Raw genomic sequence first — 21,610 nt, forward strand, 5'->3', positions numbered from 1 at the left:
GCCGGTGCTCTTGTTCCTTCTTCAAGCTCCCGTAGAAACATTCGACCGGCGGCATCATCAGAACTTCAGGCAGAACCACAGGTATGTTAAAAACCCTCAGTTCTGTCTGCAGGAGCGCAGATCATACAGTTTTCAGTGTCTAGTTTTTCACAGGTGGCTCAGTGAAGTGTTGAAGTACCTGAGTGCCAGTGGTGGGATGTTAAACATGAGGTGTGGAGGGAGCTGCAGTACCTGTCTTTGCCTGCAGGGGTTAGCATGTCTGCAGGTTTTACTCGTGTTCACTGTGGTCATAGAAGAACCACCACATCCAGGTGCTCCAGACCTGTCGATGGTCTGTAATTATTCGGTTCTTCACTTTTATTTCTTTTAGTGACATGAAGCACTTTGAATTTGAAAATCCAAAACGAACGACACTTCATAATTATGTTGACATCCTGTTTGACTCTGCACTTCATATTCAAGATGTATTTGTTCATCCTAAAGATCCTGTTATTGATATATGTTAGCGTACATGGACCACACGGTCAGAGGTCACAATGGTTTGACGGTTCCTTCCACATAAATTCCACTTACAACCTTCGGAGGATAAAACAGCAATGAGACCGAGTCTGATGATGAAGCTGGTGATGTTACCATGGTTACATTTATACAGTTAAAAATGAGAGATAGTTTTACATCATTGTTCTTATCTTCATTTGCAGGTTTCTGAATGTTTCTGTCCAGAGGATGACTTTTCCAGCAGTGTAACGTCACCCGATCACACGAGATAATTTCTGAATCCGTTTTCATATTGAAACAGTTCTTTGTTGAGACTCGATGATGTTCAGCAGGTTCTCTTAGTTCTGCTGCTGTTAGAAATCATGGAGTGTCATGACTCAGGTGGATGAGAGCTGGATGTCAAAGTTATTCTTTTTATTCTTTTATTCTTTTTATCCTGTAAAACTCTGGGATCAGTGATGAACAACAGCTCTGTGAGATGGGAAACAATGAAAGAAACAATTTAAGGACAATAACTCTAAAATATCTCCACATAGAAATATAATTTATTACGTCCAACAAACATCGTCCGCAAGCAAATAACGTGGGACAGAAACACACAGCTGCTTCTAGAAAATCTCCTTAATCTGTGCCCAGCTGTCAACCACACACTCACACACACTCTCACACACACTCACACTCTCACACATATATATATACACTTCTCTACACCACCCCACACATACACACACACTCTCACACACACACACTCACACATATATATACACTTCTCTACACCACCCCACACACACACACACACACACACTCTCTCACACACACACACTCACACATATATATACACTTCTCTACACCACCCCACACACACACACACACACACACACACACACACTCACACACACACACACACACACACACACGCACACTCACAAACACACACACACACACACTTAACCATATATATATACACTTCTCTACACCACCCCACATACACACACACACACACACACTCTCACACACACACACACGCACACTCACAAACACACACACATTCTCACACACATATATATACACTTCTCTACACCACCCCACATACACACACACACACACTCTACACAAACACACACACATCACACACACACACACACACACTACACACACACACACACACACACACGCACACTCACAAACACACACACATTCTCACATATATATATACACTTCTCTACACCACCCCACATACACATACACACACACACACACTCTCACACACACACACACGCACACTCACAAACACACACACATTCTCACACATATATATATACACTTCTCTACACCACCCCACATACACTCACACACATATATATCTGCGCCTCTATAGACACATACACACACACACACACACATATATATACACACACATCTGTACAAATGCACAGACACACACACTGCCAGAAACAATAAGATAAATTCTCTACCCCCTCCCCCCACCCCCACCCACATACACACACATACAGTTGCATCACCACATAACTTTAATCTCAGTGCCACTGAGGTCACAACGAATGTCACTTCTAAACATTAATCAGATTTCATCTTCCATCGGAGTCAATTCACAAACGTGAAACATCAGAGATCAGAGAGCTCGGCCGTCAGAACAAACTCCAGCTTTACCTCCAATGAACATCAGTTTCTTTGTCACACTCCATCATACAGACACGATGTGCAGTGAAATGCTTTAGTTAGACCTGCAGCTGCTTCAAAAGGAGAATAAGTAGCATTTTTATAAGGTGGAGGACAATATACACATATAGATTATGATAATGGAAAGGCTGTGTGATAATCGTTGGTATGAACCTTCCTGTCTGGAGCCAACGAGTGTTCACAGAAACAGAAAGTCCCAGTTCATGTTCCAGCTGAGGTGTTTCAACATGTTCAGTTCTTATTCAACAGAACTGAACCTGTTGGTGAATAAGAACTAAACATGTTGGTGAATAAGAACTGAACATGTTGTTTAATAAGAACTGAACATGTTGAATAAGAACTAAACATGTTGGTGAATTAGAACTAAACATGTTGGTGAATTAGAACTGAACATGTTGGTGAATAAGAACTAAACATGTTGGTGAATTAGAACTGAACATGTTGAATAAGAACTAAACATGTTGGTGAATAAGAACTAAACATGTTGGTGAATAAGAACTGAACATGTTGGTGAATAAGAACTGAACATGTTGGTGAATAAGAACTGCACATGTTGAATAAGAACTAAACATGTTGGTGAATTAGAACTGAACATGTTGAATAAGAACTAAACATGTTGGTGAATAAGAACTAAACATGTTGGTGAATAAGAACTGAACATGTTGGTGAATAAGAACTGCACATGTTGAATAAGAACTAAACATGTTGGTGAATTAGAACTGAACATGTTGAATAAGAACTAAACATGTTGGTGAATAAGAACTAAACATGTTGTTTAATAAGAACTGAACATGTTGAATAAGAACTAAACATGTTGGTGAATAAGAACTAAACATGTTGGTGAATAAGAACTGAACATGTTGGTGAATAAGAACTGCACATGTTGAATAAGAACTAAACATGTTGGTGAATTAGAACTGAACATGTTGAATAAGAACTAAACATGTTGGTGAATAAGAACTGAACATGTTGAATAAGAACTAAACATGTTGGTGAATAAGAACTAAACATGTTGGTGAATAATAACTGAACATGTTGTTAAATAATAACTGAACATGTTGAATAAGAACTGAACATGTTGTTTAATAAGAACTGAACATGTTGTTTAATAAGAACTGAACATGTTGTTTAATAAGAACTGAACATGTTGTTTAATAAGAACTGAACATGTTTAATAAGAACTGAACATGTTGTTTAATAAGAACTGAACATGTTGTTTAATAAGAACTGAACATGTTTAATAAGAACTGAACATGTTGTTTAATAAGAACTGAACATGTTGTTTAATAAGAACTGAACATGTTTAATAAGAACTGAACATGTTGTTTAATAAGAACTGAACATGTTGTTTCATAAGAACTGAACATATTGTTTAATAAGAACTGAACATGTTGTTTAATAAGAACTGAACATGTTGTTTCATAAGAACTGAACATGTTGTTTAATAAGAACTGAACATGTTGTTTAATAAGAACTGAACATGTTGTTTAATAAGAACTGAACATGTTGTTTAATAAGAACTGAACATGTTGTTTCATAAGAACTGAACATGTTGTTTCATAAGAACTGAACATGTTGTTTCATAAGAACTGAACATGTTGTTTAATAAGAACTGAACATGTTGTTTCATAAGAACTGAACATGTTGTTTAATAAGAACTGAACATGTTGTTTAATAAGAACTGAACATGTTGTTTGAACATGTTGTTTAATAAGAACTGAACATGTTGTTTAATAAGAACTGAACATGTTGTTTCATAAGAACTGAACATGTTGTTTAATAAGAACTGAACATGTTGTTTCATAAGAACTGAACATGTTGTTTAATAAGAACTGAACATGTGGGTGTTCAGCGTTTGAGAGTCTCTTAAAAAACAAGTGTGAGGGGGAAGATACAAATCCTCCTACTTTGTAAAGCCTACTCTGCAGTTTGAGCTCCTGTGTTTTCTTTGCCCTGAGCAGTGGACAGCAGGTGTCCTCCAGGTTACCGAGCAGCTGTCTCCCACTCAGGCTCCTCCCAGGTCTGATCAGAACCAGTGAGTCCAAGTACAACTGTATTTACATTATTCAGCTGTGTTCTCCCCTCCAGCTCTCCCACCTCCCTCATCTTTTACATAAACACACTGAGGTCATTTAAACAAAAATATATATATATATATTTATTTATTTTTTTAACCATCCATCCGGTCCATCAGTCATTGTGGAGGCTCTGAGTCCTGCAGCAGATGAAGTCATGAGATGTGAGATCAGCCATTGTCAGTTCTATCTGTTACCATAACAACACATCATCCACTTGGAGGAAACCCAAACAAAGATTGGCACCGCCAATCACATCATGCAGCTCCATCATCTCACTTCAGTTTTTTTTTTTTAGTTTTTTTTTTAATTTAAAGAGGCCTTATTGGCATGAAAGTTAAAAAAAACAAAAACCAACAACAAAAAACTACAACATCAACATAGTTTGGACCTGATGTCAAAATGGTCATTTTACCCACCACCCCCTCTGCTCTGACAACACAGACGACACTGACATCTGCTGTGTCTTCTTATTTTGTTTCTTTTCTTATTTATGTATTTTATTTTATTCATTAGGTTTATTTGTAACAGGGACCAGATGCTTTATACCGGATTTAGCTGCCGGCTAATTTCTATCTGCAGTCCTTGGACAGGTGAGACGAAACAATACAGACGACAGAAAATGGATCAGCAGCCCACCAACACTCACCCACGCAGGCGTTCTCACACACACACACACACACACACACACACACACACACACACACACACACACACACACACACACACAACACAACACAACACAACACACATAACAAGAATAAAACATCAGAATATTATAAAGACAGTTACTCAAATGTAAAACCAGTGCTGATAAGTCTGGTTATTTAAAATCCATTTATTGTGTCAGTCTTTCATTAACATATTGAAATGGTAACTTATGTATGAATGTAATAAGAGTTCCATTTGAACACTTTAAGCTGAATAGCAGTGTTTTGTATCCAGGTGTTGGCTGATGATGTTGGACCGCCCGGGCAGAACCACTGAACATCTGTCCAAACCAACGACTGACTATAAAAGTGGACGTAGCTTCTGAAAAATGGTTCTGATGCAGAAGTGCCTGAAGCTGCAATACCAGCGAGTGCCACTAGAGGTCGGCTCCAAAAAGCCTCCGGCTCCATAGACTCCCATTCAACTTCTCTCATCAAATCCAAAGTGAATAAAATGTGTCCATCAGTTATCTCGGTGTTGTTAGCTAAAGTCACTCCTTCTTCTTAGTTTTCTGGAGGTCCATCTGAAAATAATCCCTCATTCATTAGAAAAGAAGATTCAAGAAGACCTGTTTTTGGGGGCTTGTCTGTTTGATTGACAGGCCTGTGTTGCAGTACAGAATGATTCAGTAATAAGATGTTGCTGATGTGATTTTCTGATGATGTGAATTAGAAGTCGACAGCTAATGTTTGTATCAACTTCTAAGGTTTCTTATTCAGGGCCCTCAACATGGCTCTGGTTCTGTGGTTTCCATGCATGATTGACAGGTATCTCAACCAATCCCGGGCAGCCCTGGCAGCTTCTAGCTCACCTCCACTCGGACATCCTCCCATTTGACCAGATTCATATGTTCCTGCTCCAGAAGAGCTGCTGCTGGTGTCGGTAAACTTCAGGCTTCACATCACCAGGTCGTAGTGACTTCACGCAGCTCTCTGCGTGCACCTGCCATCTGTTAACATGCGCTGCTGCATGTTTTTCTGACACACACGGAGATAAACTGTGTGTGTGTGTGTGTGTGTCTCTGTGTGTGTGTGTGATGTTTATGATGGTGTGTGTGTGTGTGTCTCTGTGTGTGTGTGTCTGTGTGTGTGTGTGTGTGTGTGTGTGTGTGTGTGTGTGTGTGTGTGTGTGTGTGTGTGTGTGTGTGTGTGTGTGTGTGTGTGTGTGTGTGTAAGTGGCCAGAGCTGATATGTGTTGGCTGCCTGTTGTCTCACTGCTGCCTGGAAGAAGAAAAAAATACACGCACATGTACCGACTGAGTATTGCAGTTTCCATGGCAACAGGGATAGTGATGGAAAAGTGGGCTGGTGTTGGTGGGAGGCTGAGTGAGAGTAAAGCAGAAACCGGGGTCAGAGTGGAAGCGAGCGTGCAGACATAAAAAGGAGGAGAGAGGAGAAATGGAGGAGGAGAAACGGGCGGGCTTCCGGTTCTCCCTCCGGTCCACACACTCATTCATACATCCGCCTGCTCCTCTCCTCACAGGTGGAGGCACAATGACACCGACTGCCTGACTATCTCGCCTCGTTATCTTTCCCCCTCCCCCCTCCGTCCGTCTCCCACCACGGCTGGATAAGCCGGCCGCTAACCAGCTCGGCTCTCCGTTACAGAGCAGGGATTTGAAGATTGCATCCTCACATGTGTAATCAGATGTAGAAGAGGATTATCACAGGGTCTCCTCCATCTTGTGCATGGACGGGGGGGAGGCGGCTGCTGAGACGAGAGCGGGAGTAGACGAAGAGACAGCGGGAGAGGGATCAGAGCCAGCTCTGTGCATGAAGAGGGAGAGAGGTCACCTGTAGATGTGAGGAGGAGGAGGAGGATGAAGGCTGCCTGAGGAACTGCACCCATCAATCCGGCACATCCAGAAAACGACAGGACGGGGACAACGGCAGCAGCGAGCAGATCACGGTGAAAGGTAGGCTGGTGGAGGAAGAGGTTCAGAGCATCTTATCTGCTGTGTGTGTGTGTGTGTGTGTGTGTGTGTGTGTGTGTGTGTGTGTGTGTGTGTGTGTGTGTGTGTGTGTGTGTGTGTGTGTGTGTGTGTGTGTGTGTGTGTGTGTGGTTTATGGGTGTGTTTCTGATTAGGATGCTGTGACGTAATAGGCTTTGGTCTTGCCACCTGCTCACATATCAGTGATGCTGCAAGTCGTCTCCATGAATGAATCAACACCTAAATGTTTTCCGTGCCCGCACCGAGGATCTGCTGAATTTAACTTTGCACTGCCACTGACTTGTTGTCATCGGCGACCTGCTCCATGACGCTTTAAAAACACCACATGTTGTCCTGACGTCATGAAGATCCATTCGGATATTCACATCGTATATAGATATGGAGAATAACCATGCAGCGATTTCTAAAATAACAGAAGCACACTGACTCATCTTCTACCTTCACTTCAGTGTGAACTACAGAAATAAGAACAGAAGCAGTTTATCAACACACACATCCCCAATTCACACCTTACATCCCACTTCCTTAATCTGCACATGCATTGACACATAAAAATTTGAGGTGGCGTCACACGCTGGAACTTCTCTCCTCTCATTTAGCATTACTCTGCTGCAGTCTGTGGGTACCGAACCTGGTAATCAGACGGGCTTCAGGAAGCTGACTGCTCTGCATCCAGAAATGGTTCCAGCATTTAACCACAAACTGTCTTTGTGTTTGTGCAGCTGCAAATTAAATCCATCTAATCAACATGTTAATTTGAGATCTTTGGAGGTGTCACTGAACTTTTGTCAGAACCCAGATGGCTGTTCCCTCTTGTTCCCAGATTTGATGTTATTTTTACATTGGTAAATAATGTTTGTGTACTGAGGATCATTATCCTGTTGAAAGCTCTAATTCTGGTCCAACATCATCTTTCAGACAGAAGGTCTCACGTTATCTTCCAGCTCTCTTTGATATGAAGCAGAGTTCACAACAGACTCAGTGGCTGCTGGCAGCATAGCAACAACCACCAAACAACAGACCATAATACTACCTCCACCAAACAACAGACCATAATACTACCTCCACCAAACAACAGACCATAATACTACAAGCCCCAAACGACAGGCTATAATACTACCGCCACCAAACAACAGACCATAATACTACCTCCACCAAACAACAGACCATAATACTACCTCCACCAAACAACAGACCATAATACTACCTCCACCAAACAACAGACCATAATACTACAAGCCCCAAACGACAGGCTATAATACTACCGCCACCAAACAACAGACCATAATACTACCTCCACCAAACAACAGACCATAATACTACCGCCACCAAACAACAGACCATAATACTACCTCCACCAAACAACAGACCATAATACTACCAGCACCAAACAACAGACCATAATACTACCTCCACCAAACAACAGACCATAATACTACCTCCACCAAACAACAGACCATAATACTGCCAGCACCAAACAGACCATAATACTACCTCCACCAAACAACAGACCATAATACTGCCAGCACCAAACAACAGACCATAATACTACCAGCACCAAACAACAGGCCATAATACTACCAGCCCCAAACAACAGGCCATAATACTACCTCCACCAAACAACAGACCATAATACTGCCAGCACCAAACAACAGACCATAATACTACCTCCACCAAACAACAGACCATAATACTAGCAGCCCCAAACAAAAGACCATAATACTACCTCCACCAAACAACAGACCATAATACTACCGCCACCAAACAACAGACCATAATACTACCTCCACCAAACAACAGACCATAATACTACCAGCCCCAAACAAAAGACCATAATACTACCTCCACCAAACAACAGACCATAATACTACCGCCACCAAACAACAGACCATAATACTACCTCCACCAAACAACAGACCATAATACTACCAGCACCAAACAACAGACCATAATACTACCTCCACCAAACAACAGACCATAATACTACCGCCACCAAACAACAGACCATAATACTACCTCCACCAAACAACAGACCATAATACTACCAGCACCAAACAACAGACCATAATACTACCGCCACCAAACAACAGACCATAATACTACCGCCACCAAACAACAGACCATAATACTACCTCCACCAAACAACAGACCATAATACTGCCAGCACCAAACAACAGACCATAATACTACCTCCACCAAACAACAGACCATAATACTACCAGCACCAAACAAAAGGCCATAATACTACCAGCCCCAAACAACAGACCATAATACTACCTCCACCAAACAACAGACCATAATACTGCCAGCACCAAACAACAGACCATAATACTACCTCCACCAAACAACAGACCATAATACTGCCAGCACCAAACAACAGACCATAATACTAACTCCACCAAACAACAGACCATAATACTGCCAGCACCAAACAACAGACCATAATACTACCTCCACCAAACAACAGACCATAATACTACCTCCACCAAACAACAGACCATAATACTACCAGCACCAAACAACAGACCATAATACTACCAGCACCAAACAACAGACCATAATACTACCTCCACCAAACAACAGACCATAATACTACCAGCACCAAACAACAGACCATAATACTGCCTCCACCAAACAACAGACCATAATACTACCAGCACCAAACAACAGACCATAATACTACCTCCACCAAACAACAGACCATAATACTACCAGCACCAAACAACAGACCATAATACTACCAGCACCAAACAACAGACCATAATACTACCTCCATCAAACAACAGACCATAATACTACCTCCACCAAACAACAGACCATAATACTACCAGCCCCAAACAACAGACCATAATACTACCTCCACCAAACAACAGACCATAATACTACCAGCACCAAACAACAGACCATAATACTAACACCACCAAACAACAGACCACAATACTACCAGCACCAAACAACAGGCCATAATACTACCAGCCCCAAACAACAGGCCATAATACTACCTCCACCAAACAACAGACCATAATACTGCCAGCACCAAACAACAGACCATAATACTCCTCCACCAAACAACAGACCATAATACTACCAGCCCCAAACAAAAGACCATAATACTACCTCCACCAAACAACAGACCATAATACTACCGCCACCAAACAACAGACCATAATACTACCTCCACCAAACAACAGACCATAATACTACCAGCCCCAAACAAAAGACCATAATACTACCTCCACCAAACAACAGACCATAATACTACCGCCACCAAACAACAGACCATAATACTACCTCCACCAAACAACAGACCATAATACTACCAGCACCAAACAACAGACCATAATACTACCTCCACCAAACAACAGACCATAATACTACCGCCACCAAACAACAGACCATAATACTACCTCCACCAAACAACAGACCATAATACTACCAGCACCAAACAACAGACCATAATACTACCGCCACCAAACAACAGACCATAATACTACCGCCACCAAACAACAGACCATAATACTGCCAGCACCAAACAACAGACCATAATACTACCTCCACCAAACAACAGACCATAATACTACCGCCACCAAACAACAGACCATAATACTACCAGCCCCAAACAACAGACCATAATACTACCTCCACCAAACAACAGACCATAATACTGCCAGCACCAAACAACAGACCATAATACTACCTCCACCAAACAACAGACCATAATACTGCCAGCACCAAACAACAGGCCATAATACTACCAGCCCCAAACAACAGGCCATAATACTACCTCCACCAAACAACAGACCATAATACTGCCAGCACCAAACAACAGACCATAATACTACCTCCACCAAACAACAGACCATAATACTACCAGCCCCAAACAAAAGACCATAATACTACCTCCACCAAACAACAGACCATAATACTACCGCCACCAAACAACAGACCATAATACTACCTCCACCAAACAACAGACCATAATACTACCAGCCCCAAACAAAAGACCATAATACTACCTCCACCAAACAACAGACCATAATACTACCGCCACCAAACAACAGACCATAATACTACCTCCACCAAACAACAGACCATAATACTACCAGCACCAAACAACAGACCATAATACTACCTCCACCAAACAACAGACCATAATACTACCGCCACCAAACAACAGACCATAATACTACCTCCACCAAACAACAGACCATAATACTACCAGCACCAAACAACAGACCATAATACTGCCTCCACCAAACAACAGACCATAATACTGCCAGCACCAAACAACAGACCATAATGCTACCTCCACCAAACAACAGACCATAATACTACCAGCACCAAACAACAGACCATAATACTACCAGCACCAAACAACAGACCATAATACTACCTCCATCAAACAACAGACCATAATACTACCTCCACCAAACAACAGACCATAATACTACCAGCCCCAAACAACAGACCATAATACTACCTCCACCAAACAACAGACCATAATACTACCAGCACCAAACAACAGACCATAATACTAACACCACCAAACAACAGACCATAATACTACCTCCACCAAACAACAGACCATAATACTACCTCCACCAAACAACAGACCATAATACTACCAGCACCAAACAACAGACCATAATACTACCAGCACCAAACAACAGACCATAATACTACCAGCACCAAACAACAGGCCATAATACTACCAGCCCCAAACAACAGGCCATAATACTACCTCCACCAAACAACAGACCATAATACTGCCAGCACCAAACAACAGACCATAATACTACCTCCACCAAACAACAGACCATAATACTACCAGCCCCAAACAAAAGACCATAATACTACCTCCACCAAACAACAGACCATAATACTACCGCCACCAAACAACAGACCATAATACTACCTCCACCAAACAACAGACCATAATACTACCAGCCCCAAACAAAAGACCATAATACTACCTCCACCAAACAACAGACCATAATACTACCGCCACCAAACAACAGACCATAATACTACCTCCACCAAACAACAGACCATAATACTACCAGCACCAAACAACAGACCATAATACTACCTCCACCAAACAACAGACCATAATACTACCGCCACCAAACAACAGACCATAATACTACCTCCACCAAACAACAGACCATAATACTACCAGCACCAAACAACAGACCATAATACTACCGCCACCAAACAACAGACCATAATACTACCGCCACCAAACAACAGACCATAATACTACCTCCACCAAACAACAGACCATAATACTGCCAGCACCAAACAACAGACCATAATACTACCTCCACCAAACAACAGACCATAATACTACCAGCACCAAACAAAAGGCCATAATACTACCAGCCCCAAACAACAGACCATAATACTACCTCCACCAAACAACAGACCATAATACTGCCAGCACCAAACAACAGACCATAATACTACCTCCACCAAACAACAGACCATAATACTGCCAGCACCAAACAACAGACCATAATACTACCTCCACCAAACAACAGACCATAATACTACCTCCACCAAACAACAGACCATAATACTACCTCCACCAAACAACAGACCATAATACTACCAGCACCAAACAACAGACCATAATACTACCAGCACCAAACAACAGACCATAATACTACCAGCACCAAACAACAGACCATAATACTACCTCCACCAAACAACAGACCATAATACTACCAGCACCAAACAACAGACCATAATACTACCAGCACCAAACAACAGACCATAATACTACCTCCACCAAACAACAGACCATAATACTACCAGCACCAAACAACAGACCATAATACTACCAGCACCAAACAACAGACCATAATACTACCAGCACCAAACAACAGACCATAATACTACCTCCATCAAACAACAGACCATAATACTACCTCCACCAAACAACAGACCATAATACTACCAGCCCCAAACAACAGACCATAATACTACCTCCACCAAACAACAGACCATAATACTACCAGCACCAAACAACAGACCATAATACTAACACCACCAAACAACAGACCACAATACTACCAGCACCAAACAACAGGCCATAATACTACCAGCCCCAAACAACAGGCCATAATACTACCTCCACCAAACAACAGACCATAATACTGCCAGCACCAAACAACAGACCATAATACTCCTCCACCAAACAACAGACCATAATACTACCAGCCCCAAACAAAAGACCATAATACTACCTCCACCAAACAACAGACCATAATACTACCGCCACCAAACAACAGACCATAATACTACCTCCACCAAACAACAGACCATAATACTACCAGCCCCAAACAAAAGACCATAATACTACCTCCACCAAACAACAGACCATAATACTACCGCCACCAAACAACAGACCATAATACTACCTCCACCAAACAACAGACCATAATACTACCTCCACCAAACAACAGACCATAATACTACCTCCACCAAACAACAGACCATAATACTACCGCCACCAAACAACAGACCATAATACTACCTCCACCAAACAACAGACCATAATACTACCAGCACCAAACAACAGACCATAATACTACCGCCACCAAACAACAGACCATAATACTACCGCCACCAAACAACAGACCATAATACTGCCAGCACCAAACAACAGACCATAATACTACCTCCACCAAACAACAGACCATAATACTACCGCCACCAAACAACAGACCATAATACTACCAGCCCCAAACAACAGACCATAATACTACCTCCACCAAACAACAGACCATAATACTGCCAGCACCAAACAACAGACCATAATACTACCTCCACCAAACAACAGACCATAATACTGCCAGCACCAAACAACAGGCCATAATACTACCAGCCCCAAACAACAGGCCATAATACTACCTCCACCAAACAACAGACCATAATACTGCCAGCACCAAACAACAGACCATAATACTACCTCCACCAAACAACAGACCATAATACTACCAGCCCCAAACAAAAGACCATAATACTACCTCCACCAAACAACAGACCATAATACTACCGCCACCAAACAACAGACCATAATACTACCTCCACCAAACAACAGACCATAATACTACCAGCCCCAAACAAAAGACCATAATACTACCTCCACCAAACAACAGACCATAATACTACCGCCACCAAACAACAGACCATAATACTACCTCCACCAAACAACAGACCATAATACTACCAGCACCAAACAACAGACCATAATACTACCTCCACCAAACAACAGACCATAATACTACCGCCACCAAACAACAGACCATAATACTACCTCCACCAAACAACAGACCATAATACTACCAGCACCAAACAACAGACCATAATACTGCCTCCACCAAACAACAGACCATAATACTGCCAGCACCAAACAACAGACCATAATGCTACCTCCACCAAACAACAGACCATAATACTACCAGCACCAAACAACAGACCATAATACTACCAGCACCAAACAACAGACCATAATACTACCTCCATCAAACAACAGACCATAATACTACCTCCACCAAACAACAGACCATAATACTACCAGCCCCAAACAACAGACCATAATACTACCTCCACCAAACAACAGACCATAATACTACCAGCACCAAACAACAGACCATAATACTAACACCACCAAACAACAGACCACAATACTACCTCCACCAAACAACAGACCATAATACTACCTCCACCAAACAACAGACCATAATACTACCAGCACCAAACAACAGACCATAATACTACCAGCACCAAACAACAGACCATAATACTACCTCCACCAAACAACAGACCATAATACTACCAGCACCAAACAACAGACCATAATACTACCAGCACCAAACAACAGACCATAATACTACCGCCACCAAACAACAGACCATAATACTACCAGCACCAAACAACAGACCATAATACTAACGCCACCAAACAACAGGCCATAATACTACCAGCCCCAAACAACAGACCATAATACTACCATCACCAAACAACAGACCATAATACTACCTCCACCAAACAACAGACCATAATACTACCAGCACCAAACAACAGACCATAATACTACCAGCACCAAACAACAGACCATAATACTACCTCCACCAAACAACAGACCATAATACTACCTCCACCAAACAACAGACCATAATACTACCAGCACCAAACAACAGACCATAATACTACCTCCACCAAACAACAGACCATAATACTACCGCCACCAAACAACAGACCATAATACTACCAGCACCAAACAACAGACCATAATACTACCTCCACCAAACAACAGACCATAATACTACCAGCACCAAACAACAGACCATAATACTACCTCCACCAAACAACAGACCATAATACTACCTCCACCAAACAACAGACCATAATACTACCAGCACCAAACAAAGACCATAATAACAGACCATAATACTACCAGCACCAAACAACAGACCATAATACTACCAGCACCAAACAACAGACCATAATACTACCAGCACCAAACAACAGACCATAATACTACCAGCACCAAACAACAGACCATAATACTACCTCCACCAAACAACAGACCATAATACTACCAGCACTAAACAACAGACCATAATACTACCAGCACCAAACAACAGACCATAATACTACCTCCACCAAACAACAGACCATAATACTACCTCCACCAAACAACAGACCATAATACTACCAGCACCAAACAACAGACCATAATACTACCAGCACCAAACAACAGACCATAATACTACCAGCACCAAACAACAGACCATAATACTACCTCCACCAAACAACAGACCATAATACTACCAGCACCAAACAACAGACCATAATACTACCAGCACCAAACAACAGACCATAATACTACCTCCACCAAACAACAGACCATAATACTACCAGCACCAAACAACAGACCATAATACTACCAGCACCAAACAACAGACCATAATACTACCTCCACCAAACAACAGACCATAATACTACCAGCACCAAACAACAGACCATAATACTACCAGCACCAAACAACAGACCATAATACTACCTCCACCAAACAACAGACCATAATACTACCAGCACCAAACAACAGACCATAATACTACCTCCACCAAACAACAGACCATAATACTACCAGCACCAAACAACAGACCATAATACTACTCCACCAAACAACAGACCATAATACTACCTCCACCAAACAACAGACCATAATACTACCAGCACCAAACAACAGACCATAATACTACCAGCACCAAACAACAGACCATAATACTACCTCCACCAAACAACAGACCATAATACTACCAGCACCAAACAACAGACCATAATACTACCAGCACCAAACAACAGACCATAATACTACCTCCACCAAACAACAGACCATAATACTACCTCCACCAAACAACAGACCATAATACTACCAGCACTAAACAACAGACCATAATACTACCAGCACCAAACAACAGACCATAATATTACCTCCACCAAACAACAGACCATAATACTACCTCCACCAAACAACAGACCATAATACTACCAGCACCAAACAACAGACCATAATACTACCAGCACCAAACAACAGACCATAATACTACCTCCACCAAACAACAGACCATAATACTACCAGCACCAAACAACAGACCATAATACTACCAGCACCAAACAACAGACCATAATACTACCTCCACCAAACAACAGACCATAATACTACCAGCACCAAACAACAGACCATAATACTACCAGCACCAAACAACAGACCATAATACTACCTCCACCAAACAACAGACCATAATACTACCAGCACCAAACAACAGACCATAATACTACCAGCACCAAACAACAGACCATAATACTACCTCCACCAAACAACAGACCATAATACTACCTCCACCAAACAACAGGCCATAATACTACCTCCACCAAACAACAGACCATAATACTGCCAGCACCAAACAACAGACCATAATACTACCTCCACCAAACAACAGACCATAATACTACCAGCACCAAACAACAGACCATAATACTACCAGCACCAAACAACAGACCATAATACTACCAGCACCAAACAACAGACCATAATACTACCAGCACCAAACAACAGACCATAATACTACCTCCACCAAACAACAGACCATAATACTACCACCACCAAACAACAGACCATAATACTACCAGCACCTGTATAATCTCCATGTGTTTGTCTTCTCTCAGGTCTTCCATGGCGGAGGCTGGGCGTCCTGTCTCTGAGCTGTGCCCACTAGGGGGAGCTGTTCCCCTGGAATCTACCGCTCTGTCCCTCTTTAACAAGTCCAAGAGCTCGACGTCAGTGAGGTGGTCTGGAGGACACAGCTGTCAGGACGAAGTCAGAGACACTCGTCCCAGCAGAGACACTAACTGCAGTGGTCCGAGCGTCAGCAGAGGACCTGCAGAACAGCAGCAGAGCCTGTCTGAACAGCTGCTGCTGCCCGGGGCTTCAAACCGCCCCCCCAGTGAGGCTGAGACACACACACCGTCACACACACCGTCACACACACTGTCACACACACTGTCACACACACTGTCACACACACCGTCACACACACCGTCACACACACTGTCACACACACCGTCACACACACTGTCACACACACCGTCACACACACCGTCACACACACTGTCAGACACACTGTCACACCACCATAATGCAGCCAGGACAGCACAGAGTGTTCAGACCTCCTCGCTGCCCGTCCTCAGGAGCCCCTCTGACAGCTTCCCTCGGGGCGGGACGTCCCACGGGGCCGTTCGTCACGGAGGACATCCGCACGAGGCCGAGACTCGCTGCACGTTAGCCTGCGAGCAGTCGATGCAGCTGCAGCAGTGCAGCGTGGTCACCGCTCTCTGCGGGGCAGCGAGCGGTGCAGAAGGAGCAGCGCAGCAGCCCGCAACCAGGTGTGTCTGCATCTCACCCGCCAGGGCCGAGTGTCCCGGAGTGGACGGACACGTCCCCGCTCATTGCGACAGGACACTCTGTTACGGCTCTTACGTCCACCACGCCAACTTTGAGGACACGTTTGCCGCCTACTGCCACCCGCAGCCCCCACCCGCACCCCCCCAGCTGCTGCCCCGCCTGGCGGGCCTGGATCCCGGCTACAACACGCAACGCGCGCCGGCCCCTCCGTCGTTCGCCACCCACCTCGTCCTCCCCCGCCTCATCTCCTCCGTCAGCGAGACGGGCCTGGACGCCAAACACCTGCTGCGCTGCTGCAACCTCAACTGCTCCTGGATCGGCGCTGCGCCTGCCGGTACCGGCCCGCGGTCCCAGAAACACCCGAGCAGTGAGGAGCGCTGCGGCGGTGCGGCGGGCCGCGTCAGAACCGCGACCCGCAACACGGGGACGATGACGGTCCCCAAAGTTCTGAAGGACGCGGGGGTGCAGACGGGTCCGACCGGCAGCGCTCACGTGTTCCCTCAGATCTGTCTGGCGGAGGAGAGGCGGAGCGACACGCCCGACAGCGCCGCAGGAAAGAAAGCAGGCGGAGGCTCCAAGTCCCCCGTGAAGGAGGTGAAGTGGGACGCGGAGGGGATGACCTGGGAGGTGTACGGCGCCTCCGTGGACCCGGAGGAACTGGGCCTGGCCATCCAGAAACACCTGGAGCTGCAGATCAAGGAGACGGCCAACCGGGCGGCCAAGCTGTCACGACAAAACACCAACACCTCCCGGCAGAGCAAGAACCCCGGCGGCCAGAGGAAGAGGAGGATCATGGGATCTGTCCGAGCCCCGGCCTGCTGCACGGCGGCCGCCGACTGACCGACGGACCGGACCGGACCGGACCGGACCGGAACACTGTACTCAGTAGCTACTCGAAGCTTCAGCCTCAAACGTCACAGGTTCATGGAAGACATCCGAGATGGACGTGAAACGATGTTTAACAGTTATGAAGAAGAAATGATTATTCTGATTATTATTAAAGATCCTCGTGAAAAAAACTAAAGAAAAAGGAAACTAACGAACAGCTGATCTTTGTTCCATCATGTTTGGTTGTCATGACAACACAGAGGGCTATTTTACATACAAGTGACCGACAGGTGAAACAAAACACCTGCAAAGTGTGAAGCAATCTGAGGCCCGCCATGAATACTCTTAATAATATTCTTATCAATAATACTCTTATTAATGATATTCATATTAATAATACTATTCTTATTAATAATTATTAATGATATTAATATTAATAATACTCTTATTAATAACACTCTTATTGATAATACTATTATTAATAATAATCTTATTAATGATATTCTTATTAATGATATTCTTATTAAATATTCTTATTAATATTCTATTCTTATTAATAATACTCTTATTAATGATATTCTTATTAATAATACTCTTATTAATACTATTCTTATTAATAATACTCTTATTAATGATATTCTTATTAATAATACTCTTATTAATAACACTCTTATTGATAATACTCTAAATAACACTTATTAATACTGTTCTTATTAATAATACTCTAATTAATGATATTCTTATTAATAACACTCTTATTAATACTATTCTTATTAATGATATTCTTATTAATAACACTCTTATTAATAATATTCTTATTAATAATACTCTTATTAATAATACTCATAATACTGATCCGACAGCCTGTAACAGGAAGTAGAATGTAAGTTGGTAAAGTGAGGTCTCGACACCTCCAACACTAACTCCAACCATCACCTCCCCCATCAGCCCCCCTGCTCCTCCTCCATCAGGTCCCCTGCTCCTCCCCCATCAGCCCCCCTGCTCCTCCCCCATCAGCCCCCCTGCTCCTCCCCCATCATCCCCCCTGCTCCTCCCCCATCATCCCCCCTGCTCCTCCTCCATCAGCCCCCCTGCTCCTCCTCCATCATCCCCCCTGCTCCTCCTCCATCAGCCCCCCTGCTCCTCCTCCATCAGGTCACTGCACACATTTCATTCTCATCTTAATTCTATTTTTACCAAATAAAACTGAGAATATTCGACTGTTTCAAACCATTTAACACTTCTAATGTTTTCATCTTCAAACAGATGCAGAACATCATAAATGAAGGAAAACGCTGACTCCAGTCATATTTTATTGACAGTCTAAATAAATTTGTACTCACTGAACTTGCTGGGTAGAGGTCAGAGGTCATTAAACATCTGTAGGGGGATATAAACGATACAGAAACACATCAAAACACAAAATGAGCTGAGATACATTCTTTTTTTTCTTTTGCCTACGAAACAATGACTTCATTCATTTTTTATTATTTTTCACCTCTACACTTCTATTCTCATTTAACTTTGCTTTTCAGTTAATAAATCTAAACTACAAGCTCGTTTTAGCTCTTCGTATTATTATCATCATTATTATTATATTTGTATCTGCTTTGATCTTTTCTCACATTGGTCAGGACTCCATAAAAACCTTCTGTAGGGAATTACTGACAATAAAATGAAGATTTAAAAAAAAAAAAGGGCAGATGTTTCATAAAGAAAACTTTTTAAAGCGAACGTCAACAGCAGGTAAAAATAAATGCTGGTTTTCATGTCTAAATATTTGTAGATAAATTATATTCTGGAGCGGATTTGGCTGTTCATTTTTCATGAGATTGGACCTCCATCAATCCGGTTTAGATTTTATATAAACTTTGTGTTGACAATAATTACTGTCTTACAGAAATAATTACGGTAATATCAATATTCCTGTTGTTCCACATTATATCTGCATACTGTCACATGTAACGGTGTAATTTACGACGCTATTTTATGTACATTATTCTTGAAAAGTTTAATAAAGTTGGATACAAAATTTAAAAAAAACATCTGAAGAGCGGAAGTACTGGTGACGCAGCGGAATATGGGCGGAGCCAAGCAAGACAACAAGGCAAAATGTCGGCATCCATGAAGAACGTGGAGGAGATCCGGAGCCGGGTGGTTCTGGGGGAATTCGGCGTCACGAACGTAAGTGTGTTTGTCCACCAGGTGTCTCTGTCAGCGGACTGAGCCGCAGGTGGAACCAGGTGTGTGACGTCAGGATGTACTCAGTGTGGAAGACAACCGATAAAGTATCATCATCATCATCATCATCATCATCGTTTGTTTGCTTTCAGGTCCACACCACGGATTTCCCGGGAAACTACCCCGGCTATGAGGACGCGTGGGACATGCGGAAGTTCCAGAAGGTAACGTTTTGCTGGTGAGATCCGGTCTGACGTGTGTCAATCATTCTGTGCACGTTCTCTTTCTCCTTCACTGCTGAATGAGGACCACGTGCTGCTCACCGAGGGTCTTCCAGTTTGATTGTGACGTCATGCTGCTGATGCTGCAGTGGCAGCAAAATAAGACAACAAAAACATGTGATGTCAGCTTCATCAGTGACGTCAGTCAGAGTTATTGAACAGATATTATTCTGTTATTATTGCATCTGTTTAATATTTCTGTTGGATATCAGACAGCTTTGTTCGACCAACAGGATGTTTTTAAATGTAGATCGTAACGGGGTGTTCACATCCAGTCGATCAGACTTGGTCAAATAAAGGGTGTTCTGGTAAAGAAAGTTAAGAGCATTATTCTGCTGGACGCTGTCCCGCTGCCGAGTCGTAACATCTGCATTATGTCAGCCGAGTCGTAACATCTGCATTATGT

At 42.9% G+C, this 21,610-nt stretch overlaps 2 protein-coding genes across 3 annotated transcripts in view; both read left to right on the top strand.

Annotated features, from left to right (window-relative positions):
* The first annotated feature begins 6,039 nt into the window (after positions 1 to 6,039).
* LOC138635208 (uncharacterized) lies at positions 6,040 to 18,949 on the top strand. Its single transcript, XM_069722579.1, has 2 exons — positions 6,040 to 6,900; positions 17,179 to 18,949. The coding sequence occupies exon 2, from the start codon at positions 17,186 to 17,188 to the stop codon at positions 18,752 to 18,754; it is 1,569 nt and encodes a 522-aa protein (XP_069578680.1). The 5' UTR covers positions 6,040 to 6,900; positions 17,179 to 17,185; the 3' UTR covers positions 18,755 to 18,949.
* A 1,881-nt stretch (positions 18,950 to 20,830) lies between these two features.
* Positions 20,831 to 21,610, top strand: part of polr1c (RNA polymerase I and III subunit C) — a 5,713-nt gene continuing 4,933 nt past the window's right edge. The window contains exons 1-2 of one of the 2 annotated variants that reach the window (XM_069722582.1): positions 20,831 to 20,926; positions 21,076 to 21,147. In XM_069722582.1, the coding sequence (XP_069578683.1) occupies positions 20,855 to 20,926; positions 21,076 to 21,147 (144 nt within the window). In that variant the 5' untranslated portion in view covers positions 20,831 to 20,854. Of the gene's footprint in view, positions 20,927 to 21,075; positions 21,162 to 21,610 lie in introns of those variants that run through there. The other variant, XM_069722583.1, reaches the window with a different exon arrangement.

Source organism: Brachyistius frenatus, unplaced genomic scaffold, assembly GCF_029030835.1.
Source record: "Brachyistius frenatus isolate BFR_SWC_R1_liver_20210118 unplaced genomic scaffold, ASM2903083v1 Contig_296, whole genome shotgun sequence".
Classification (NCBI taxonomy): domain Eukaryota; kingdom Metazoa; phylum Chordata; class Actinopteri; family Embiotocidae; genus Brachyistius; species Brachyistius frenatus.

Bases quoted from the DNA above. Each gene is read 5' to 3' on its own strand.
- LOC138635208 (XM_069722579.1), top strand. From the start codon at position 17,186: ATGGCGGAGGCTGGGCGTCCTGTCTCTGAGCTGTGCCCACTAGGGGGA.